The 24,173-nt window shown below is 47.9% G+C and overlaps 2 protein-coding genes across 49 annotated transcripts in view; both read right to left on the bottom strand.

The window, feature by feature from the left end:
- Positions 1-222: 222 nt before the first annotated feature.
- On the bottom strand, positions 223-5,438 carry LOC120815723 (acyl-coenzyme A thioesterase 1). 23 transcript variants are annotated; one of them, XM_078099787.1, is made up of 7 exons: positions 5,042-5,145; positions 3,353-3,512; positions 3,165-3,245; positions 2,777-2,865; positions 1,717-2,180; positions 1,382-1,584; positions 223-1,242 (listed from the first exon to the last, which is right to left on the bottom strand). In XM_078099787.1, the coding sequence occupies exons 5-7, from the start codon at positions 2,174-2,176 to the stop codon at positions 634-636; spliced, it is 1,272 nt and encodes a 423-aa protein (XP_077955913.1). In that variant the 5' UTR covers positions 2,177-2,180; positions 2,777-2,865; positions 3,165-3,245; positions 3,353-3,512; positions 5,042-5,145; the 3' UTR covers positions 223-633. The 23 variants fall into 23 exon arrangements, with proteins under 23 accessions (XP_077955913.1, XP_077955918.1, XP_077955912.1 ...); XM_078099792.1 differs by lacking the exon at positions 5,042-5,145 and adding an exon at positions 4,429-4,548 and having other exon boundaries at positions 3,364-3,512; XM_078099786.1 differs by lacking the exon at positions 5,042-5,145 and adding an exon at positions 4,429-4,548.
- Positions 5,439-5,684: 246 nt separating this feature from the next.
- svilb (supervillin b) overlaps positions 5,685-24,173 on the bottom strand; it is a 31,375-nt gene continuing 12,886 nt past the window's right edge. For 6 of the 26 annotated variants that reach the window (XM_078099766.1, XM_078099769.1, XM_078099768.1 and 3 more), the window contains 31 exons: positions 24,039-24,100; positions 23,695-23,831; positions 23,468-23,566; positions 22,275-22,557; positions 21,823-21,888; positions 20,447-21,152; positions 19,077-19,506; positions 17,916-18,048; positions 17,343-17,399; positions 16,209-16,286; positions 15,778-15,925; positions 15,359-15,454; positions 15,131-15,211; positions 14,802-14,979; positions 14,533-14,711; positions 14,106-14,261; positions 13,682-13,818; positions 13,142-13,289; positions 12,884-13,029; positions 12,107-12,282; positions 11,570-11,720; positions 11,093-11,372; positions 10,849-11,000; positions 10,531-10,636; positions 9,913-10,120; positions 9,663-9,796; positions 9,152-9,310; positions 8,923-9,066; positions 8,699-8,820; positions 8,439-8,594; positions 5,685-6,422 (listed from right to left, as the gene is read on the bottom strand). In XM_078099766.1, coding sequence (XP_077955892.1) covers positions 6,336-6,422; positions 8,439-8,594; positions 8,699-8,820; positions 8,923-9,066; positions 9,152-9,310; positions 9,663-9,796; positions 9,913-10,120; positions 10,531-10,636; positions 10,849-11,000; positions 11,093-11,372; positions 11,570-11,720; positions 12,107-12,282; positions 12,884-13,029; positions 13,142-13,289; positions 13,682-13,818; positions 14,106-14,261; positions 14,533-14,711; positions 14,802-14,979; positions 15,131-15,211; positions 15,359-15,454; positions 15,778-15,925; positions 16,209-16,286; positions 17,343-17,399; positions 17,916-18,048; positions 19,077-19,506; positions 20,447-21,152; positions 21,823-21,888; positions 22,275-22,557; positions 23,468-23,566; positions 23,695-23,831; positions 24,039-24,100 — 5,195 coding nt within the window. In that variant the 3' untranslated portion in view covers positions 5,685-6,335. Of the gene's footprint in view, positions 6,423-7,541; positions 7,564-8,438; positions 8,595-8,698; positions 8,821-8,922; positions 9,067-9,151; positions 9,311-9,662; positions 9,797-9,912; positions 10,121-10,530; positions 10,637-10,848; positions 11,001-11,092; positions 11,373-11,569; positions 11,721-12,106; positions 12,283-12,883; positions 13,030-13,141; positions 13,290-13,681; positions 13,819-14,105; positions 14,262-14,532; positions 14,712-14,801; positions 14,980-15,130; positions 15,212-15,358; positions 15,455-15,777; positions 15,926-16,208; positions 16,287-17,342; positions 17,400-17,915; positions 18,049-19,076; positions 19,507-20,446; positions 21,153-21,822; positions 21,889-22,274; positions 22,558-23,467; positions 23,567-23,694; positions 23,832-24,038; positions 24,101-24,173 lie in introns of all 26 variants that reach the window. The other 20 variants (XM_078099775.1, XM_078099771.1, XM_078099751.1 and 17 more) reach the window with 15 other exon arrangements.

Raw genomic sequence — 24,173 nt, forward strand, 5'->3', positions numbered from 1 at the left:
GTTTCCTGATTCCTGATATTGTGCTCAAAGCAGTTGCAGATACAAATCTCCATATCGGCTGTTCTGTAACAAATGCAGGACTCGATCACCTTATTGTAAAGCTTACATCGGCATCTAGTGGCCACATTTACTCTCCTCGATAAAAAACCCTAAATATGACTATCTGCCAAATTAATATAGAAGGAAATGTCATAATTTGAGTGTTGGAGAAAGACAAAGAGGCAATTAGACAGCTTTGTATATTTGATAAAACATCTCAATATAATAAAAACATTAAATTCACATACTAATACATATTTAGCAATCATGCTTTACATTTAAATTTCAGACGACGTGGCGCAGGGGTAGAGAGGGTGTGCTGATAACCACAAGGTTGGCGATTCGAGCCCCAGCCGCTCCATGTCCCATGTTGAAGTGCCCCTGAGCAAGACACTTAACCCCTAATTGCCTCCCGGGAAAAAATGTAAAAAGCCATGGGTTAAAAATGCAATACAAGTCCCTTTGGATAAAAGCATCAGCTAAATTACCTGTAATGTATATTTCGGTAGTTGTATTATTTGCTTGTTTTATTTGATTGCAGTTGTAACCCCCCCTCAGCTGTTACCCATCTCTCTCACATCGTGATATTTGCATCTAGAGTTTAGCTTTAGTCTGTGTAGCATCACAGCTCAGGTGAGCCCTGAAGAACTCTTGGATCTTCTTCCACAGGTGGACCTCAGCTGCAGCGTGGGACCTGGCCTCGCCCCCCCACAGGACCGGCCCGCCCGCAACTGCATGAAAACTGGAGGGGCAGTATGGTCCGTAAGGCGGCTCTAGATAGTGTCCCGCTCCGGGATAACATACAGTCTCAAAGTTGTCCTTCCCGTGACGCTGCAGTCGCTCCACCATCATGTCCACGTAAGCCGTGCTGTCCCAGTTGAGGTCGTCCTCTGAGGCCACGAAGAGGAGACGTCCCTCCGCCCGCTCCACAGGGATCAGCGTGGCCTCGTTCTCCTCTGCCAGAGGGTCGTTCATAACCTTCTTGCCATTGAAGGCCTCCGACTCAGTGGGAATCAGCTTGCTGAGGTCAATCATTAACGCAGGGAGGATCTGGCTCTTCTTATAGTAGAGAGGAAGAAGCGTGTTGGCGGAGCAGCCGTTGATCCACACTACGGCCTCGACTCCTTGCAGGTAAGAGGCCATCGACAGTGCCAGATCTCCACTTTTTGAAATGGATATCACACCAACTCCTTTACTGCCAACCTGTGGTCCAACACACCAACGATTACCTGCTTGTTATTAAATATTTTTGGCAGAGTGGTAGACAGAAAAACTACAAAACGGTGTCCCAAAAAACAACTGTATTCTCAGAGATTAAGAGTTTACAGTTCAAACAACTTGCCTTATATTGTTTTTTCAAAAACTCCAGCGCCTCCTCTAAATAATCCAGATGGATCTCTCTGATGTTCCTCGACATGTCGCTGTTACCGTACAGCGCTACAGTCAGAACCACAAACCCTCGACGGGCCAGCAAGGAGGCCCTTTTCTCTGACAAACCTCCACCGGAGGTGTAGAGATCCAACACAGCGGGGAACGGACCTTCTCCTGGATCGAAACACAGAAGGGTAACACTACTATAACACTGCAGCTAAATCCTATCAAAACATAATTCATAATCCATTACTTTTAATGTTGGTTATTAAAGGATTTGAATATTTGATAGAGACAAAGAAGAACCTGGCGGAGTGAAGAGGACACCACGAATATTCCCCTCTCTGACCGTGCGCCGGATGACCCCGTCTCCGATCAGGAGCCTTTCATTGGTCGCTTCTGCCAGGATCCTGCCCTCCTCCTTTTCCTGGTCATGAACTGAGATCTTCACCATGTGGGGGTTTAGAGACTTTGTTCTTTGGAACCTCTTGTGCAAAGTGTCCGGCCTCATGGACCAAAGCAGACCCATGGGTTCAACGCCGGTGTAGGTCCCACCGAGGGAGGGGTCCCTCTCCAGGTCGATCTGCCCGCTCCCATCAGCCCTGAAGGTGGCCGAGGAGCTGAACACCACTCCCTTCTCGTCAGTGGATCTGGCTCTCAGGGTGACCATCTGTCTCGACCTGAGACCGGCCACCTTCACCTGGACGGGCTCGTCGAACATGCATCTGGCTCTCGGCAGCAGCCTCAGGCGGACTTGGGAGGACATCTTTCTGAAACATGAAGACCGATGCATTAACAAAGTTTAAACGTGTGGTTCCCAAACTTTTAGGCTTGTGACCCAATGTTTTGTTGGAGTATTTTGTAAAGTGTCAGATGTCCTCAGGTTGCACCAAAGGGGCCGTGGCTCCACTAAAGATCTCACATAGTTTCATGTAGATAACTCGTCCAGCCCAAAATTGTCAGGAGGGGCCAAAATAAAAACGGGATCAACCCAAATGCAGATAAACACGGGTACAAAATTATTATTCATGGGGGTATTAATAAGCAAAAATAAAAGAAAACAAACAGACAAAACTGAATCAGGTATACCTTCAGAAAAAAGTACAGGGACAACAGGAAAAATGACATGGAAGACGACACAGAGACCAGGGGCGAAAGGGTTTAAATACACGGGGGAGGTGTAGCTGATAAGACACAGAGGACCCAATCAATGGGACTCAAGAGGAAGGGAAATTCCAAATAAAACCGAAACAAACTCAATCAAAACCTCTGTCATTCAGAGAACAGTGGCCTGCAAAAAAAAATTATGAATTCCGACTTTATTCCTCCCTGCCCCATTATTGATCTCAGGGAGCTAAAGACTTGCCTTGTGACCCACAGCGTTCCTCTTTCTTTTTCTTCTTTTATGTTTTATGGCGAAGGGCATCCAACGAAAGGTGCCTCACCGCCACCCACCTTTGCATTGGGCAAAAAATAAAACAAATAAACGAGTTGTATCAATTCGGTGTTGCTCCATTCACGTTTTGGAAGAGTAACCAACGCGGCTCGGATTTGTTTGTTTTTTTGCTGAGAAATTGGATGTGTGTCGGAGTGCGTGACTGGAGACCGAAACGGGTGACTGTCAAAGTGAAACACATTTTTTTGAAGCGTATATATATATATATTGTTATAATATATTATTTCTGTATCCTTAAGAACACCAACGACTGCCTGTTGTAACGTTAGTTTGAATTACCTAAGGTGACGCGACTTACCGTCTGAAAGAGGTGTTACGGTTTAACAGGTGACGCGTGTTTACTGGAGACTTCCGGCGGTTGTGGCGGTGGTTACCACAGCTGTTAGAAAGAGAACACGTAACGTTAGCGGTCATTTCAAATGCCGAATTGTTCAAAATATTCTCGTATGTATGCGCAAAAATGTGGGTTTGAGGTAAAGAGCTCACGTGTCACGTGCCAGTGGTGTAGTGCATTTGTTTGTAGTGAGTCCAGCCTCGTACACTAAGCACTGTGACGTCACACCGGCACACAAACGCAGCGACGTTGCGGCAGAATTTTCGGGCTGGTTTTGTGTAACGGTGACGTTGACCGTCGGGTCATCGTGACCTGTGGCAACGTTGTAAAAAAAAAAAAAAAAAAAACTCCGATAGAGAATTGCTCTGATTGTACCTCGTTGCGAGGAAGGAGAGACCGCGCAAGTAATGGCCGCCAAACAACTTGTTGTTGCTTAGTAACGGCGTCAGCTCGAGGGCCAAATGTCAGTGCGTCACAACACAGACGGGGGGAATTTGTGAATAAAAAGCTAGAACGTTCTGTCACAACGATGTTGTTACGAATCGTCGCGCTTCTGTTAGTGGGAGCGAACTGCATTCCCTTTGAAATAAAAACGAAACATCCCTCCCATCCGTCCTGTTTAAACATTGAGAGACGTTTGGAATTTATTTTAAAAAACCACGATGTCCTCCCAAACTCAAACCGCGGGTTTGGGAGACGTTAAACCACGTGTCCCAGAGCAAAGTGACATATTTTAATGTTTTTAATGAACCAAGGAATCCAGAGCTGCTTCACAATAAAAGCCTGACATCGGCTGGTGGGCAGAACATCTGAATTAGATTCAAAGATTTTTCTTCATTTAGAAAACGCATCTACAACAGTGTAGACAGACTTTATACTTCCAGAGCCCCCCACTGACAAGCCTTGCGTTTTCACTGCCATTGTGACAAAACAAAAGGGTAAACTACTCATCTCCTACTTTGATGTGTGAAGAACAGTATTAACAGTTTTTCCATTATTCAAATGAATCAAACTTTTATTTCAGAGCCAAGGTCTGGATAAAATTTAAATGGAATACAAAATAAATACATACAATATGTAAAAAAAGTACATACAAAATCACAAGTACATAGACCTACAAATTCAAATATTATATATTATTATAGAATGAGATAAATCAACATTTTTATTTATTTGCTACTTCTTACTACTACAGTCGTATGCATGCATTGTCATCACGTTTCCTCACCTCACTCCGATCCAGATAAGTATTTTGAAACAGGCAAAGCCGTCAGAACTAACCAGAACTAATCACGCTGCGACTGTGGAGGCTCGAGTGTGGCCAGGAACGTTGTACTTTGTGCTAAAGCTGCATATTATGTAAGTCAAAGTCATGAATGTAGGTCAAATTCCGCTGGCAACAAGGCCTTGTGTTCTTCGTCCGAAGATTTACAAAAACATTGCTGCAGTATGAACAAAGAGCAGGAATTAATTAATTAATCTCCAAAAAACGTTTGCTTTGCGGGATTTATGGAATCCAGGTGTTGATGGTGGGGGGGGGCTCAGGTTGTGGCTAAAGGGACCTAACGACGGGCTCCTGAGAGAGTGGTTTGTGTATTTAAGGCCCAAAAAAAGATCTCATTCCTCCATGCCAGAGAGATCTATTCTCCATTAGCAATTCAAGGAAATAGCAATGCACCCCAGCGATGCATTGGAACCCTCTTTGACGTTAACATATTTCTTTTGTGTCAATCCCACATACACACGTCCTGCTGCTGGAAATACTCACTAAAGCGCCTAATGTTTGCTCCTCTGGAGAAGCCCTTTCAGTCCTGCTTGAGTTGCCAAAAAAGTCAACATACCTCGCTGTGTTTGCTTCCCTCTGCTGTCGGACTTTCCCCCCCGTCAGCTCACACGGCTGTAAAGCTACGCTGGGTAAATAATGTAGTCAGACTCCGGACCCTCTGCACAGAGGCACGTTGTGTCCTGATAGTCAGGATGTCCGTGTAATCTAGAGGAGACTCGTGGGGCAGAATGCATGTATGTCCAAAGGTCAGGAGCATGACGACCTCCACCCAAGAGTGATTACCAGCTCCCCCCCCCACCCACTGTTTTAGTATTTATATCTTCCAGCTGTATATTCCAGTACCAAAGAAGAAGACTTATGTGTGTTCATTCTGGCTCTTGCTCGCCAGTATTGAGTAAGAGTTCATCTAACATTGTGGTAACATGTTAAAACAAAGTCCCTTGAGACAACTCCAAACATCTGCAACTTGCAAATGCAGAATAATATAGTATAACTGCACCTTCTTTGTCGTGGCTACTCTGAGATGCATCCTCATAAGTGATCCGGGCCTTCCTTTGTTCTCTGCAGTGGTTTGATGCTAACAAGCTACATGGTCTCTTTGCGGAGTTGATTTGTCAGTCGTGGATGAAAGCGCAGGCTTATTTCTCAATAGAGGTAAAGGTAAGTCCCTTTGCGCGAGACACAGAGCGACACGTGGATCGAGTTGAGCATCATCGCGATTTAATTCACTTTGTCTTATATCACAAAGAAAGTCTTTAAAAATGGCAGACTATAATTTCTGTATATAAACTGTACACAAAAAGCAAGGCACTATACATTCAGAGCTGCTGCTTCTTCTTCTTTCTCCAACAAGTCAAACCTTTTTTTAAATATCAACTCCTTTCAGCCGAGAGTCACTTCAGCTGTTCACTGTAGAACAAAACAACTAAAACAAAGGAAAACTCCCCACAACATGTGACCTGACACGATTTTACATGGACACGCACACCTTTACATCGACGGTACACACAAACATTATATACAAATCGTACACACACACACACACACACGCGACCAAAGCAGGGCACCGGGCGTCATGGTGTGCACCTTTTCACGGGCCTTTCGGCGACTCCGTGGACACGTGAGCACCAGGTGTGCGCCCTCACTCCTCTCACCCCGGGGGGTCGGGGGGGTCGGGTCTCCTTTGCGTTACGTAGTTGAAAGGTAAAACGTGACTGTAAGCGAGGCCTCATCCTCGATGAACGTCCCTCCGTCTCCGATGTCAATCAAAACCGGTTTCCTGTGTCTCCATCTCAGCCGCACTTTATTTATGTATTTCATCCGCTTCCATCTTTGATTTACAAACTTCCTCAAAACAGCCCTTTGGCCTTCTTTAGGTTCACTTGCTTCCACCCCGGTAGACCTTCGTATTCCTCTCTCGTCAGCTCCAAAGCTTCCTGCGGTTGTGAGGAGAGAAACATGCGGGTGATTCACCATATCATATGATAGAACCATATCAAAGAAACGCTATTTTATCTGTAGGAATCTATTTTTACAGAAACTGAACTAATAAATAATGTTTATTAACTTTCATTTCGTGCCATTTTTGTGTTTCTAGAAATCGTGAAATTGAATGAATGATGATTGATGATCTGCACCAGTCAGGTACCTTCTGACTGGATCAATAAAGAAATGAAAACCATCAAATAAAATCAAAAATGTTTAAACTATCAAAGCAAAACCTGTAAAAAAAATTAAAAAAAAATATTTCCTGTTTCAGATTATAATAATATAAAAAAGCATCAACAGTCGCTCGATGACATAAAAAGCAGCATCTTGTACATCTTGGACTTCTGTCACATTTCCATTTGTTAATGTTCACGTCACTCGGGTCGGTCACGCTCGTGTTAATTCGTCTTAATTCTACTTTGGTGGTTTCAGGGTTTTTCATGCCTCCATTTTGTGCTCCAAAGACAGACAGTGAGTCAGACTGCAGCGTAGCTGATGGTGAATCACAAGTGCAGAGGAAATGCTCTCAGGTGTGTGTGTGTGTGTGTGTGTGAAGGGAGAAGAGCAGCGGCAGCAGGGAGGAGCACACAGTGTCAGGTAGTTGAGAACAGACACCTTCTAAAGAGGAGATGAAATGAACAATGGCTGCACAATTAAATGTCTCGATCATCACAAAAGGCCTAATTTACAACCTCGGTATTAAGCAAATGTGTTGAAAACGGCAGATTCCAAAACCCCCATCGAGGTTCATGTTGAAGCTCGTTTCTGATGGAAAACAAAGACATACTTTGAATACTTTTCTATTTGTATCACTCTCCGTTCTCCACTGACTCCTCCATGTTGTGCGGGAACGCTTTGTGCCTCCGATATCTAACGGTGTTCTTTTCAGACGCAATTGTGCAGCCAGGCGCAAAACCTTCCTCCTGGAGCAGCACCACACTCGGGCAGTGAAACAGAGATTTCATACCACGGTAAGAAAGACAGAAAGAAGGAAAAACACAGTGCCGACGTGCTGTAAGGAAGGACAGGTCGCCTGGATGCCGAATCACACGGGTGGCTCTTCTTACCTGAATCCACCTACGACTTGCTCTGTAAAACGAGAGTTAGACGGGTTAGGATGGATGAGATGAACGCGTTGTAGACGCAGAGGGAAGATCCACCTCTGAATAGTCTGTTTCAATCGTTATCAACACAAAGCAGAAGGTCTTGTCATGACCCGGCTCGAAGGGGATGACAAACACGGGAGAGACACAATGCAAAGGTGATTTCCAAATATATTTATTTAAGTAAAGTAACTAATCCAAAAGTAAAACAACTATGAGGTGTGTACGTCAGTAGTTTCAGTCATGTCAGTGTGGGTGCTTGATCATGTCGGAGGAATGTTGTGAACCTAAATTAAACGTCAAAAGACACAAAACAAAGGTGCGGACGCTGGCCAGGGAAAACCAGCGACCCTGGCAGGCAGGAACCATGAGCTCTTATACTGCCAGAACGCCCCAGCTGCTCCCAATCCAGTTGATGGCATTACCTCTGGGAAAGACAGTGACGTCATGACATGAGCCAATAGGCAGGGCCGTCACAGTCTGCACATTGGCGCTACTTGTTGCCTTCTGGAGGTCCATTTGCACCACATGTTTTGTGTTTTTGACCTTAAGACGGAGCAGATCGGTGATGAAAGTGATGTGAATTTGCCCCTCAGTGTAAAGTTCAGCTACTTTTCAAACTTCCAAATATAAAAAAACACATTGAATAAACCATTTAGTTTAAAGTTACTCAAATTATGTATTTATGATCTCATATTTCCCTCTGAATGGCCTCTTTTGATGACCATAATGTCCCAAAAGGGGCACAACACAAGAGGCAAGACAGCCCTCTAAAACAAGCATGTTTACTTATCACCCTGCTTCCAACATCACAGCAGAAACCTGGCTTGGTGCATCGGCTCTGCAGGTCGGCTCACTGACCTCAAAGTCCTGGTCGGACAGGTAGATCTCCAGGCGCAGCGGGTCGACGCCCTCTGGGAGCGGCCGCGCCTGCAGCTGAGCCAGAGGGAAGGTGTTCTGACACAGCCGGGCCAACACGTCCTCCACCAGAATGATCTGGTTACACACCTCCGCCTCCTGCAGCCGGAGGACACGGCATGAAACCTTGAAGTCCCAATGATGCTAATAACAGAGTATTGGGACAGTGTGTGTGTGTGTGTGTGTGTGTGTGTGTGTCTGACCCTCTCGGTGATCTCGGCCACGTCCTCTCTGTGCTCCCAGCTGGGGAACATGTTGGTGAAGGTGAGCGGCTCCAGGCCGGCGTGGACCAGATACGACTTCTGAGGCTTCTTCTCGTTCTTCTCTGTGAGGAAATTTCAAATTCCCAGGTTTGTTTTCGATATTTCTATAACAAAAATCCCTCATGCTGCCTCATGGCAAACAAATAGTTGATTGCTGCGCTGACCTTTGCAGTACTGCAGCACCGTCTCCATCGCACACTTTCTGTCCGAATCCCAGCGCATGCGAGCCGAGCCGGTGCTCTCGCCGTCCTGAGGCCACCAGCCCTGCCACAGGTAGACCTCGTGGAAGTTATCCACCAGGAACAGCGCTGACGGAGAGAGGGAGGGTTACATCTCCGTACGACACCCGCCAGCATGAGACAGGACGCGCGTCCCCGAGGCGGACGGCCTCACCGGGTTGCTGTGGCGCGTTGTACAGGTCCTCCTGCAGGAAGGGCAGCGAGCTGACCAGGCCCGGAGCTCCGGACGGGTGGAAGAACTCACTCGCCACAAAGTCTCCAGATGTGCTGCTCAGCTGGAAGAGCCGGGGGGTGAAGTGGAAGTTTCCTGGATCTGAGGAACAAAATCAGAAACCTTCATTTGATGATATATTGATCCTTGAGACCCGATATGTTCTCATCCTACTCTTATTTCGTTGCGGATCACATATTGTCGACTTCAGGTCATTTCCTTTGTTAACTTCATACACTTTTGATTTATGGGCAAAGTGTCCTGCTGTTTGAAGACAATAATAAAAAAGGTAACAGGAGGGACTTTTGGCCCCTGCTTGTTCAGAACCAGACTCCCTTTAGAGGACTTTAACTCACTCAGTTTAACTATTTGCACAATTTTGGATCTCTGCGGTTTCTATAAGAACATAATTGTACTAATTGTGTGTGACGTCAGAGTAGGTGTGTGACTCTACCTTGCAGCATACAGTCGTAGGCCTTCCGGTCTTTTCTCCCCAGGGCCTCCCAGAAGCCCGGAGGCTCCGCCCCCTCATCGCACTCATGGATGGTCACCTTGCTGCTGCTGTGGAGACCCGCCTCCAGAGGACACCTGAAGGGGAGACAGAATGCATGTTTCAATGCAAACAAACGCAGCCCACCGGTTGCAATCATTTCAACCGGCGCTAATGGACCGAACAGCATCTTAAAAGTCATCGCGAAACTCACTGTTGTTTGATCTCGAGCGCGGCCGTGTTCCCCACGCTGCGAGTGTGTAGCTGCGTCTTGCAGCCGTGCCACAGGTAGATGACGGCCTTGTTGATGTTGAGCAGGATCATGGAGGCTCTGGAGCGCAGGCTGCTGCAGTGACACGCCACCTCCAGCAGGTGGCCCTCCACCGGCACCTCGCCCCGCACACAATACAGACGCCACTCACCTGGAGGCAGAGTTATGTTAGTAAATGACAGGGTTCCCTTATGATAATAACACTAAACACGTCCTTCATTTTCACATTCAAACGCAGCATTTTATTCAAATGATGAAGATAATTCTCATTATGAAAGGATTTATAAATCTCCAGCATTTCAACTGTCAAGTTAACTGCTTTGTATTTTAAAGAAATTCCACTTTTGACATTTATTTTGTCACAAAAGGTTATAATATGGAGGTGTAGATTCAGGTGTAGATATTCACAAATATGCAGCTAAAAGAAGGAACATTTGGCTTACGAGCAAACATCTATTCTGATTAAGAGGAGCTTCTGCAGGTGGACGAGCTGCGTCGTTCAGCCATTGAACAATTAGTGTGCAGTGTGAGCAAAAGGAGCAGATCTGTAAAAAGGTTTACTCTGAGTGTTCTCCTCCTCCTCCTCCCTCTTGCCAGCGTGGACGATCATGCCGCCGTTGAAGCACTGCAGGAAACACGGAGGCTCTTTTCCCTGCTGCACCTGAACCTGCAACAGACGGAGGGTCATGAGACTCGTGCAAACAAAACACTATTTCGGGTGATAAATAGGAAGCTGGAGCTTCATTAAGGATCCGACCAATCAACATCGTCATAAAAACAGTTCTTAATATGAGGCTTGTCTGTTATTTAGGGGGTGTGGGATATTACCAGCTAACAGTTAACTTCTGTTAGATGTATGTTTAGTCGCGCTTACTGTACCTGCGCCCCTCTTTCCTCGTCCAGCTCCACCGTCATCAGCGCCGACGTTCCTTTCTCGCTCACGGTGGAGTGTCGACCCTGCCAGAAGAAGTAGCAGCACCTCTCCTTCCCCGGGCCGCTGCTCCTCGCCTCGGGGTTCTGCCTACGACCAACTGACACACGCACGCGACCAAAACGTCAACCAAGGACTCTGAAGAGTCAATAGTGATGTGGTTACCGCAGCAGCGGCGTCGTCGTCTCTGACCTGAGGTGTTGACCATGTACTTCCACTTGACCACGTAGGCGTCTCCCTCGTGGAAATGGCCGATGCTCTGGCGCGGCAGGCGGCTGTAGTCGAACTCCAGGATGTGCCAGACGTCCACCGAGGCCGTGCTGATCTCCTGAGTCCTCATGTGGTCCTCGGTCTCCACGGGGCCGTGGCCGCGGCCGACATTCGACCCGTCCAGGATGGTGCAAATGGACGACTGGAGGACGGGCAGCATCAAGGTGGCGTCGTACGGCCGGCACTCTCGCCCCGGGGTCTCCTGGGGGAGATGAGGAGAGGACATTTTGAGAAGTGCTAATAGCAGCCCGCGTGATTTGATAGGTCACATGTGCTTCTCTTATTTCTATTTTAGCGGCCATTGGTCACACGTGCCTCTCAAGGAGGCTTCATACTGCGTCCACTCAAAAGCGCGACAAGTTCTACAATTATCCCCATGAAGCGCGCGTGGCTCTGCACCTTCTGCTCGGGTACGAGCTCGCCGCCGCCTTCCTTTGGCGTCGGCGACTTCGCTTCTGTCCAGTCCACAAACTTCTCTTTGAACAAGATGGTCTCGTTGTGCTCGGTCAGCCTGCCGAATACAGCCCAGTCGGGACGGCCCTGGCCCTTCCTGTGTCCCACACACACACACAGCAAGAGGAAATATGACAAGATCAGACTGTTAAATCAAGGGAAGACCACTTGTGTGTGAATATGCATTGATACTTATAAATATATAGTATAAATAGTGTACAGCAGTGTTTTTAGAGACAGTTTGTAATCACTGTGGCTCAAATATGAAGAAGCAGATTGTGACAGTAGCGTTTCATTGACTTGCTTTTGCTTCGTTTCGTCTGACTGAACTGTTTTATAAGGTGCTGCAGGAATGCAAATTATCATCAAGACTATTTATCATTGTAAATAATCAAGAGCAGTGAAGATCCTGACAGTGATGCTGTGGGGGACATTCCTGCAAGTGTGTGTGTGTGTGTGTGTGCGCGTTTGTGTGTTTCCCACCTGGGTATGAGTGTATTGCATCCTCCAGGGTCAAGGGGGTTGACGTCACAGCACGTGTAGTCAAATGTCCCGTTCCAAAGGTGCTTGGCCAGCTGGAAGGCCACTTTCCTCTGAGCCAGAGTCACTTCTTTTCCGTGCCACACGTACACCTCACTGCCGAAGTCAAACACCAGCACCTGCCACGAAAACAATGGGAACGTCTCTATGCGACACCATCTGCACATTTATGGAGCACCACAGTGAGTGTTACAACAATGTGAATAAATGGTGGAATATGAACATAAACAAACTTTAAAAAATGTGAAAATAGAGTAAAAACATTCACAATTTTCTTCATAAATATGCAAAGGCAGCTATTTGAGTTAGCCTCCCCGTCCTGATCCCCTTTATATTTCTCAGTGGTAGCGGTGCACAGATGGATGTAGGAGGTGCTCGCCATTGCACCTGCTGTTGCTAAGCAACACATTTCAAACCAGTTAGAAGCCGAGAGCTCCTCTTAAGAACGCCGACATAATACTAATATTGATGTCGAGAGCTTGGTGCCTGAAAGGAAAAGTCCACCATCAGAAAACCGTAAAACGTAATCATATTGTAGCATGAAGTTGCACAACTGTGATGAAGCCGTATTGTTCTGGTTTCATGAAGCTACTGGCAACAGAAACCGAGCCTCCACAGCCAGTCAGAGGGCAACCGAAGGCAGCTAAAGAGTTACAATCAAGGGTTCTAATCCAATAACCTAAATCCAAAAACAAGGGAGAGAACGTTGGTCCCACTGACCTCCTTGGAAGCCAGCAGAGAGCTGTGAGGTACCTTCCCCCACGCGTCGTCATCAGGGACCAGTTTGTCGTCCAGCAGTCTGAAGATACAGTTGGTTTCCACAATGGCGTTCTCAAACCGCTCGTCCTCCTCCGGGGGACCGGCCGCTGTGAGAGCGATCCGTTTGTTAACGCGTCAGAAAGTGGATCGTGCACACGAGGCAGGAGCCACGACCTGAAACCCCTCTCGCCAGATCTGAACAACGAGGTGACGTCTTACGTTGGTAAGCGGTCTGTCCTCCGAGGATTGTCCAGAACTGCTGAGCATCTGCACCCTGCGGGTCGACCCCCTCCTCAATGGTCTGCACCTGATTCGCCCTGCAGCCCATGTCCTTCTTCGCCTGGATGAAGGTGGCCAGATCTATTGCCTGCGAGTAAGAAACAAAGAACGTGACTTTAGTGATATAAACAGGAACACGCCTCGGCGGCGTTCTGCTTCACTATGACACAAACATTCGGAGAAAAAAGGTGCCGCTCATAACAACCGAGACAACCGAGGTTACTGTAAAGACACTTGGATGATGTTAAGGTTTTTTGTGCATCAACTCATAATAAAATGTGTAAACAGCAGTGAATGAGGAGGCGGAGTAGAAAAAGAAATGTTTATCACAAAGTGTCTAGACAGACATCCCTTGGGGACGGGGAAATATTGCATATGTGTAATTCTGTGTGCTCTGTTATTCCTGTGTGTGTGTGTGTGTGTGTGTGTGTGTGTGCGTGTGAATGAAGGACTGTGGGCTCTTGAGGAGCAGGCGCCCACCTTGGCCTTCTCGATGACATTTGAGAACTCTCCCAGCCAGACGACGCAGTGCTCCGGAGCGACCAACAGGAAGCAGTCGCCGCTGTTGAGCGACGACGCCCTCGGCTCCACCAATCTGGTCTGAACGTGACGACGACCTGCGAAAAAAAAAGATCCATTTGTCAATTTACTGATTCATAGATATAGAGCAGAGTTATGTCCCGCCCGGATGGGACGAGAAAACCATTCATCATTGACGTTTGTTGGTTTGACTACGACATTATACCTTTCAGTTCCTTTAGCACATCTGATGGAATCAAAAGGAACAGTTTGACATTTCTGGGAAATAAGCTTATCGGCTGTCTTAAAAAGACTCATGGAGGAGATTAAAGAAAGTGGAGGGAATGGAGCGTCCAGCATGCGGTTCAGCACCATCTTTCTTTACCTTTGACCTGCATCAGCATGAGGTCCTTGTACGGCACGGCGCTGTTGTTTGACATCTGCTGGGAGATGTTGACGCTGCGCAGGCTCACGCTGCTGAAGTTTTCTTTACTGGCCAGACCTGCCAGAGCGGCCTCAGAGTACTCCGAGGATTTAGTCACTGGAATTAGGGATTAGTATACATTTAATAGAAATGAAACATAACATGAATGCTCCATTAAACGAGAACTGAACGAGTGCAGTGAGTGATCTGAGGCTGCATTCCAATTAGCTCCGTTTACCCAATAAACAAACAAGGTGGAGATGGTTTTTGTGGGCTGTAAACAACGATAATGTTACTAATCCTCCAACGGGGCATTCGACTTTTTCCCAACAAACAACAAGCGATTAAAGCGCCTCCTTCCCCCACACACAGATAAACAAATGCTTACGCTCACTCTTCTCGGCCTTCATCCTCTTGCTCTCCAACTGCGCCACGTTCAGCCTCTGCTCCGTGTACTCGTGTCTGATGTCCTCTCTGGCCGCCAGCATCTTCAGAGGGTTCCTGGACGCCCGGACGTTCCTGGAGGGACGCACCGACCGCTTGTGCTGCACCATGGCCGACGTCAACCTGGAGCGGGAGGGAAGCGGGTTCGTGAGCGGAGGCCGAGGGGTTTGACTGGTATCGAGCCGTCCCCGAGAAGCCGTATTGGGCATTTACTTCGGGCCCTGGCAACCAAAGATGGAGTCGAAATCCTCGCTGATCTCGATCCTGGTGGGCACGCGCGGGAATTCGGCAACGCGTCTGTAGAACTTGGAGAAGATTTCGTCGTCCAGCTTCATCACTTCCTTCACTGCCCTATCGGTAACTGTTATGGTGGTTTCCTGCAGACCTGCCACTGAGCAACAAGAGGGAAAAGCCCGTTAGGCCCAAACACGAGGACGAACACAACCAGGGTAGAAGTCGCCGAAACGGCAGAAAAACGTGACAAAGAGGCAAAGATGATAACAGCAATTAAGCAGCTTAAAGGTCGGAGAGGAAGTTCATACTTTTGCTATTCAGACGTCCCAAGAAGCTCTCCAACTTGTCGAGTTTCTTGTCCGATTCCATTTCTGATCTCGCCTCAATTTCTATAAATGAAATAATACAGATGTTAAATGATCTCAACCTGCTGAAATAATGTACACCGCTTCTTAAAACCATAGTTCAATTAGTTTAAAAGGTGAAATCATTGATTGGTTGAAGAGACGAAGCTGCTGCACCCGGATCAGTCTCACCCTCTTGTGGTTTGTTGACAGCCGGCATGCTGCTCTTGAGTTTGGTGCAGACCGGCGACAGGATGGGGCTGATGACGGAGGAGGAGGCAGTGAGGCCTGCAGACGCACACGAGACAGGACGTTACGGTCAATAATATATTAAAAGGCAGGGAATCGGCCCCGTTGGAATCAAACCTTCAATTTCAATTTGCGAAAAAATTTAAATCTAATCTGCAGTTTCACTACAAAACCACAGTGTCGTGTTTTTAAAATGTGGCGCTTTTCCCTGATGCGAAATAAGTCTCACCGGGAAACAAATCTAAATAATCTCGAGAAAGCGCAGTTGCTTATTTGGCCATAGAATTCCTGCACGTCGTCGTGTTCGAGCGGCGCACACCTCCATGAAGGTGGGCGGAAACAGCCGGTTTCCGCACACTGACCTTTCTTGACCATGCGAGCGGCCACGGTGTACTGCGTGGAGTCATTGGCTGCTCCTTTGCCCTTTGTCCTCCAGGCCTCCTCCCGGACGGAGATCATCTGTTTTCTCTCCTCGATGGACATCTGGGCCTCGATCTGCTCTCCCATCTTCTGCACGGAGGAGACATCAGAGACGCCGGCGCGTTATAAAAGATTCTGTCGCAGTGAGGCGGTTTTCAGTTGCATTCAAACAGAAAGCTAAACGGACACGACTGTGCCCTCGGGAGCGATCATCCACGTGGTCACACGATCAAATCAAGCAGGTATAAAAGGACTTGATGCGCTGAAACGTGCTCGGCGAGAGTCCTTCCGAAGTCCGCATGAACTACTTTATTCAACCGGGGCCGTACTCAGTGCATGCAGCGCATCGGGCGGGATGGGTGCGCGTCCTTACCTGACAATGATGGTCAATGTACTGACACTTTTGGCCGAGGGAGATAGTAGGAGAAAAGGTGGAGGAGAAGACAGGCTCCTGGGGATGCAGAGGTGGATGGAAAAGTGAAAGAAAGGAAAGCGAAGGAGGAAACGGAAGAAAAAAGCATGAGCATGCAGATGAAAGAGGGATGCAAAAGGAGAGAAGGACAGAAACTGGGAATGTAACATGAATGTTGTAAAGCTTCTCGCTATAATGCAGCTTCCGGACTTGATCTAAAAGCTTTGCAAGCAATCGTGACTTCATTTAGTAACAATAACTGCAGGGACCATTTTGTCTTTGGTCGATTTGGAATTTGATCAGCTTTGAATCTGGCACAAAAAAGTCATTAAATCGCCAAAGGAGCAAAAACACAGCTTAAAAGGTGCATTAAGTACTAATTTAAATATGAATGATCATATAGCAGTACAGTACTTTGTATTTAACCAACTAAGATTCTTTCATTTAAATGGTCTTTTGAAAACAATCCAGTACTTATAAACACAACACAATAAACCCCTTAAAAATAAAGGGTGTTTTTGGTAAACGCCACTTACATTTCTCCTTTAACCACTGAAACAGGTACTTATCTCCATCTTTCAAACAACAACTTACTGAATATGTGGAATATATGTATACATTCTTTTAGATTGAACATATTTGGTTTTTAAGCTAAAACAGCAAATTAAATGTTGTGCAAATTAAAATTAAAAAGCAGTGCTGACAACAAATGTGTATATATAGTCACTCTATCATTATACTGTATTATCTTTCTGGAATAGCTATCACTACAATTTTACAATCAAAGTACTGATATTGCTGCCACATGTCAATAAAGTAAATTCATCCAGGTTTAAAATGGTTGCTGGTAAAGACAAAATTATATATTATTATATTATATATTTGACTTAACTTTCTCTGGTTTTGAATTAAATTGATTACTTAATGCTGCTTTCAAGATGGAATCAGCAAAGCGCTAATGAAAGTACAGAAACTGCTCAAGTCAAAACGAGCAGAGCCGGGCCGAGGAGAAGCCACCACACAAAGTCCACGCCGAGCTGCGGTTGGACAATAGGAGTCCCACGCGAGGCCGGTTGGCCCACAGCTGGATCTTACCCACAGCTGCTCAGACACAGACACAGCGCAGTGCTCCTGAACCACCACCCCTTCCTCCTGGAGGGGGTTAAACACAGGGGGAAGTCCTCGGTCAGACGGGGAGAAAAGGGGGGGAGGGCGTTGTTGCTGTAACGGGTTTAGGGGGGAGACAATCGGGGGGCTCAAGCAGGCGGATTCTCCCGTCGGAATACTAATGTGGAGCAGAAGAACTGCAGGGGGAAAAGGGTCCAGCTGTAATAGCGGCGAGAGAAGCACGAGTGACAAACTCCTGTTACCCGCCGGGAGTGTTTTGGGGCGTAATCACTCGGAGCCACTTTAATCAGAAGGTTTTATTCGGGAACACAGAGTGCGCGGGACGTTCCTCTTCTGGCGTCGTCTCTCTGCGGCCCGTCTTCCGAACGCAATTAGTGATTGATTACAGCTGAGGCCACTTACGCCTGATCCACCCCCCCCCCCCCCCCCCCCGAGCCCCCCACAGCCGAGCCCAACCACCACAGACTCTACATCTGCACACCCCCATCCCGTGAACACATCCATTTAATGGAGTTATTAACAGTCACTCCGCTGACTGACCGTCTTCTCGCAGGTCGGCTCGGACTCCCATTGCTGCGCCTGCTGCTCGGTGGACGCCGCTTTAACCACTTCCTGTTTCTTGTTGATCCTGTTCCTCCAGTCCTCCTCGCCGCTCTTCTTCAGCAGTGCCACCCTGTCATAAAACAACAGAAAGTCCATTTGGATAAAGCCGATACAAAACGCGGATGTACATTTGGGATTTGTTATCCACTATTTTATACAAATCTGATGGAATAGTGACCTAAAAACGGGGGGGAAATGTGGGATAACTAAATTCTAAAGAGGTTTACATTCTGCATAATAATGATTTTTGAATACAAGAGGAGTTTTCCTTCTCAGACATCATCAGTTTAACCAAACCGTGTATATCTAGAATCAAACCGGTACGTTGGTACAAGAAAACCCATTGAACTCTAGTAAAGCCAATTTTGTAAAAAGGGGACAAAAGCAGTTGTGTGTCGTGAAAATGATCATTCAAGAGTAAAAAAACAGGTCAGATATTTCCGCTTTACAAACAGCGAGTGCCGCTGTTGAGCAAAGTGCTGGCTGAGGGGTAAAGTGTGTCATTATCTCAGCTGCTGAACAGGCCAGAAATGAGGACACCTCAGGACTCTCTCCTCTCGGCCGGCCGAAGCACAAATGTCCCTGAAAAAGGAGAATCTCTCTCACCTTCAAAAATGTGTAACACACTGCAGGGACGAGCAGGCTGCTGCCCGATTCTGACAAACGCTGCTAATTTATGAGTCCCAATTTTTGGGGTTTTGTTACAACGAGCAAAGAGAAAGATGATACAGATTATGAGGGAAACAAAGAGCTCAGAGGAACCAATGGACGAGAAAAAAGCACAAACAGAAACAGAAACCTCGGCCCGGTAAACTAGTGTCACTGAAGAAGCCTCCTCACTCATGTTCCTCAGGGTTTCACCTTCCGTGGAGAGCTTAAGATATTTCGGTCGGGATTGAGGCTGAGGAAAATGCACCTCAGCAAGTGTGATCGCCATTGGAGCATCAGCATCACTATCGCTGCGATGTTCCTGCCTGAATGACCCTGTTCCCTGGTTCAAAATGTTATCGCCTCCACAGCAGCACCACATACACCAGTTACACCAGTGGGATGAGTGCTGTAAGAGACGTCGCGTTCAGATGCTCAGCCGTCACTCACCTCTCCTTGATGGACATCTGTTTGGCGGACATGCCGTCAGGCGAAAGGTCTACGGACTCGGTGGGGGACAGCAGATCGGCAGAATGGGCACCGTCCCTGCCGAAGTCCTCGTCGGGGTCCAGGGACTGGGGAAGGACCGGAGCCTGGGGGAAGCACTGCGGTTTGGGGGGCGTCTGCAGGTAGGGCTTAGGGAGAGGCTGGATGAATCCCTGAGGTCTGGCCTGCGTCTGCGGGGACTGAGGGGAAGCTCTGGGGTACGTCGGCGGGGGCTGACTGTCGGCCGGAGGTTTGGCCGGTGTGGGCGCAGGCTGCTGGGTGAAGGGTTTGGGGAGAGTTTGAGGAGGCTGCAGGCTGGTTGAAACGTGAGACACCGTCCTGGATGAGACTTTAGCTGTCGGGGGCCTCAGCGGTGCGGGATGATCCGGCAGGTCTGAAAGCAGCATTCAGCATGTCAGAATGTTACAACCTCGGGGGAAAGTGTTCACGTAGAATCCCAGACCTACTGCACATTATTTGTAGCATCTTGACCTCAGTGGAGGTCAGGGTAAGGGTCAGCGTTAGGCCTGTCGCGGAAACTCCACAGCGCGTCATTGTGATGCAATGCAAGCCGTCCTGGCCTTGTGATACTATAGTCTCATAGATCAACCAACACTGAACTGAATAAGAGCTCGGCCTGCAGACAAGGCGTCCTTTGTGTCCTTCCCGTCCTCTACCTGTTTGATGGAAGTGCCAGCCAAGTGTTCTGCCCTCTCTCGCCGAGCGCTTTCATCTCCCTGTGCAGTGTTTGTGAGCATGCATGGGAAAAAGAGACCAACCCCCTGGCACATAAAAGCAGGTCAGGCCCATTATAACGGAGTATGCTCGCGGGCGTAATAAGCTGCACGGGGACCACAGCCCCTTTTGTCAGCCGTGACAGTGAGCACAACACGGATCGATTAAAAAAATCTCTGGCTTCCATTAGCTGGCAATCAGCATGTCTGGAAGGGGCGTCCTCCTCTAAACAAAGACAGCCACCAGGCAAATGAATGTGGAAATATGCTAATTAGATGCAGCTTCAGACGCCTCTGTCTCTCTGTATCAGCCAAATCAAATACCGCCAGCAGGGACAAGTGTGTGTGTGTGTGTGCGTGTGTGTGTGTGTGTGTGTGTGTGTGTGTGCAGCCGGCAGAAAGCAATCATGCGTGGGAGCGTGCTGCACGAGACAATGAGGGTAATGAGAAGAGCCCCGTCCCCAGACACTGCTTCCACTTTCTTTTTGTCTCTGCTTTTTATCTCTCTTCCGACATCCTCAGATATTCACCTCCCCTCCATCGTTCTTTCACTTTTCCCCATCTCATGCATCTGTGTAAGTCATCGGAGAAGCCTCCTACCTGAGATGCCCGGCTGGCTCCGGCTGCTGCTCTTCTCCTGCTTCTGTGCGGAGGCGCCGTGAGCTGCCTCTCCCAGGCACCCTCCTCTTCCTCTTCCCCCTCCCTCCGCTCTCTCCCTGCTCTCGTGGGAGCGTCCGTCTGCGGCTCTCCGGCTGGGCAGAGGCTCCGACTCGCCCCCCTGCACGGCAGAGTGCTGGGGATGCTGCCGCCTGCTGTCCCGGTGCCTGTCGGGGAAGTGCAGCTTTCCCGTAATGCCGCCGTCTTGGATCTCTCCTCTGGCTCCTCCCTGCCGTCTCCCCCTCACCTCCTCCTCCTGACGCTCTCTCCAGCGCTCCTCCACCGCCGCCTCCCCCTGCTGCCTGTGACTGGTGGAGGAGGTTGGAGCCCGAGGAGCCCCGGCTCTCTGGAGGAGCGGGGAGGAGTCGAGCCCGGGCTCGGGGCGGCCCGTGTCCCCGCTCTGGGTCATGGAGAAATACATCAACGCCCTCTCCTGGTGGCTGCTCGAAGTGCCGGCAGCCTGTTGTTGGGCAGGGATGCAGGGCACGGCGGTGGACTTCCTCGGACGGAGGCCGCTGTCGTCGTCGGCGCCGCTGCTGCCTGGCGTGACGGTCACCGTGGCGACGGTGGCTTGGGAGGTGACGGCTGCCACGGAGCGGATCAGGGAGGCCGACAGGGGCTCCAGTTTGATCTCGCCCCCGTTTTTCAGCTGCAGAAACAGCAGGAATCATGTTAGAAATTTGAGACGGATAGAAAGACAACTCGAGGGTAGAGGGGCTTAAGATGGAGAAAAGGATGGAGTTAAATGGCCGTGTGGATGGAAGTTAGAGATTGGTGGAGGTGTGCGTGGATGCTACAGATGGATGAACAGATTGATGCGTGGAGGAATACAGTCAGATGAGAAATGAGATGGTTTCACATTTGCTCCCATGGTCAGTAAAACATGACATTAAAATTCAGTATTAATAGTTGTATATTGAAATATGAGCCATCTCTGAACCAGACTACTACTGTCCATTCATTTTGACGGTAAACAAGGTCTTTGCATTGACCCACACAGCTTTCTGGCCAGATACATCCACATTCCTATTCCCTGGATACGTTTTTGTTTCTTGCTGGTTTATTCGATACTTGCATGCTTGTTTCGCAATACACAAGCATGTCAGAGAAGCTGCTTGCATCCAACAATGAGGAGCCAAAGGAAACAAACAAGGCGCCAATTCCTCATGACGAAGCAACATCGGCCGCTTCAAATGCAGAGTGAGATGCATTTATGGACGTCATCGAGCTACTGTAAGCACAACACAATCAGATCAGTGGAGAGCGGGATCATTTGTTGCAACCAATCAGAAGCTCCGTACGGGCCGCAGGGCTCTTACATGTTGTCCCTGATTGGCCCGCGAGTCACCGTTACACAAGGCGGAGGTTAGCCGCGGCTCTGCTTCCTGTGTGGACACCAGTGACCGATTATGAAGGTGCTGCAGGGGAAGTCTGCCTACGGCGATGTGATGGCCGTGTAGATGTAAGTGGTAAACATTCAAAAGATAAATATGTACAGTATTTCTAACTTAACATATGTCAATTGCCTGTATTTTATTGCTTGTACGCTATTGTTGTTGCTAAATATTGTATGCTAAATATGCAAATCAAACGTTGGTCCCCACAGCCAATATTTGACCATAGAAATGTATTCACATTAAAACATTGGTTTATTCATCTTTAGTTAATTTGTAATTTTGTGAATTGGGATGGATGCCACCAAGGTTGGTGACGATTTGGAAGTAGGGTCACAAATCGACTCTATTGTGATGTTGTGTGTGCGCGTCTTTACCCGCTCCACCTCTCCCTGGGTGATGGGTTGAGTCTGAAACCGGGCGTTGGCCCTGCGTTGGCGGGTGTCTCCTCGGGCCCCCTCGGCGCCCTTGCCCGTTGCGGGCTGAGCGAGGCGGTTGAAGAGGGCCATCTTCTCTGCCAAGGGGAGGGTGGAGAGGTCCGGCTCGTCGGGGAGGAGCAGCCGGCCCTCTGACTCGCTGGGAGCTGCAGCTGGTGGGTGGTGCTCCTCCGTCTCCTTCTCCCGATGCTGGACTGCCGAGTCCTGCGAGGAGGCCGGGATGCTGGGTAGTGACAGAGGGAGGGGCGGCATTGGGTGTTGAAGGATCTCGTAATAAACACTTTCACCACATTCATATTTAATGTATTTAACATCCTTTTCATGGGTTTTGTAAACTGTTAAAGAAGAGATTCTAAATGTATTTGTCTATACATTCTATACATACAATTGCCTTTGACTTGTAATATTTACATATCTTATGGTAAGGAACAACCAAGCATTTTCATAACCAAGAACAAAATACCCTGATTATCAAATAGCTGAACACGCATGCAAACACCAGCGAGCAGGTGAACAGCTGTAACCAGTGGGGCGGATTACAGGCGCAGTAGATCAGCATTCATATGCCAGATAATCGTATAGTTCACTCGGATGTTGGGGGGCTTACAGAGGTTAAACCAGGGTCGGTAAACACACGTGAACCCTGACATGCGGGGGCGAGCTTTAACCGACTCAACCTCTGACCTTTCTACAAAGATATGCGACTTCTTTTTACTTCGCTGACCTTTGTGACCCACATGTGAGAAACGGTGACAGAGGGAACGCTTGGGAACTGGGCATGGAAAGTACCGGATGAATTATGCGGTTCAAGCCGACTCCTTTGCCCTATAAGGTGCACTTAGGTATGAAGCTGAATCACAGCGTAAGATGAGCCGGGGGAACAGAACCGCTCTGTAGCCAAGAGAGGGAGGCGGTGAGCAACATTTAACTCGGTCAGAATGTCAACATGTTAATTAGCTCTTTGATTTAAGTCTCTTTCAGAGCTTTTCATTTAAGTTTTAAATAAGTTGTTTAAAGATAAAGACTCAAATCCATAACAACAATACACGGTAGTTTCTTTCATTGAACTGTGGTCTTGAAAAGCAGAGACGCATGCACACTCACACCGACGCACGGCACATGTAAGTCGGTACCTGATGCTGGTCACACTGGCGAGTGGGACTCCAGTGGGGCTCGGGACACGGGGGACGGCGCCGTGGCTGCTCACAAGTTGTGGCGATGCGGCGGGATCGCTTCAAGGTACAGAAAAAAAGAAAAGGTTATGACAAAGAAACTGGCACATATCAATTGGGCGAAAAACGGTCAGTAGAATAAGATAAATAAACCAGATCCAGCCAAACCAGCAGAATGCCGGATGTACCTCGAAGCATCGACGACCTCCCTGTTGGTGACGGGTTGAGTGTGTGAGCGGTCCTGAACTCTCCTCAGACGCCTCTCAACGGCAGAGTTTCGAGAGCGTGGTTTGGGAATACTTCCGTCTGATGTCTTTTCCAGCTCCTGGAGGAATATGTGAGGAACAAGTTTACAAAAGCAGGGGAATTCATTTGAATGTCCTTAAATACCCAGTTAACTAAATAACACGACATATGAACAAAGCTATAGCTTTTTTTGAGATTATGACCACAAAACATTCATCATTCAAAAATAATAATTTTTAATCCTCTGGTAATATGATTAAAATGTACATAAAATAAGGAGGTGTACCCTGAAGAGAGACATCTTGGCAGCCACGCTCATCTTGGCTCTATCATCCAGTTTTCCTTCATCTAATGAAATGGAGAAAATAATCATTAACTGTATTTGAACTTCTGAGAAAATTGTAATACAATTTGAAAAATA

This window comes from Gasterosteus aculeatus, chromosome 3 (assembly GCF_964276395.1).
Source record: "Gasterosteus aculeatus chromosome 3, fGasAcu3.hap1.1, whole genome shotgun sequence".
NCBI lineage: Eukaryota > Metazoa > Chordata > Actinopteri > Perciformes > Gasterosteidae > Gasterosteus > Gasterosteus aculeatus.

Coding starts and splice junctions, on each gene's coding strand:
- LOC120815723 (XM_078099777.1), bottom strand. CDS start 2,203: ATGCATCGGTCTTCATGTTTCAGAAAGATGTCCTCCCAAGTCCGCCTG. Junction 1,585..1,716: donor TGTCCTCTTCACTCCGCCAG/GTTCTTCTTTGT, acceptor GTTTCGATCCAG/GAGAAGGTCCGTTCCCCGCT. Junction 1,243..1,381: donor TTTTGAAAAAACAATATAAG/GCAAGTTGTTTG, acceptor GTTGGACCACAG/GTTGGCAGTAAAGGAGTTGG.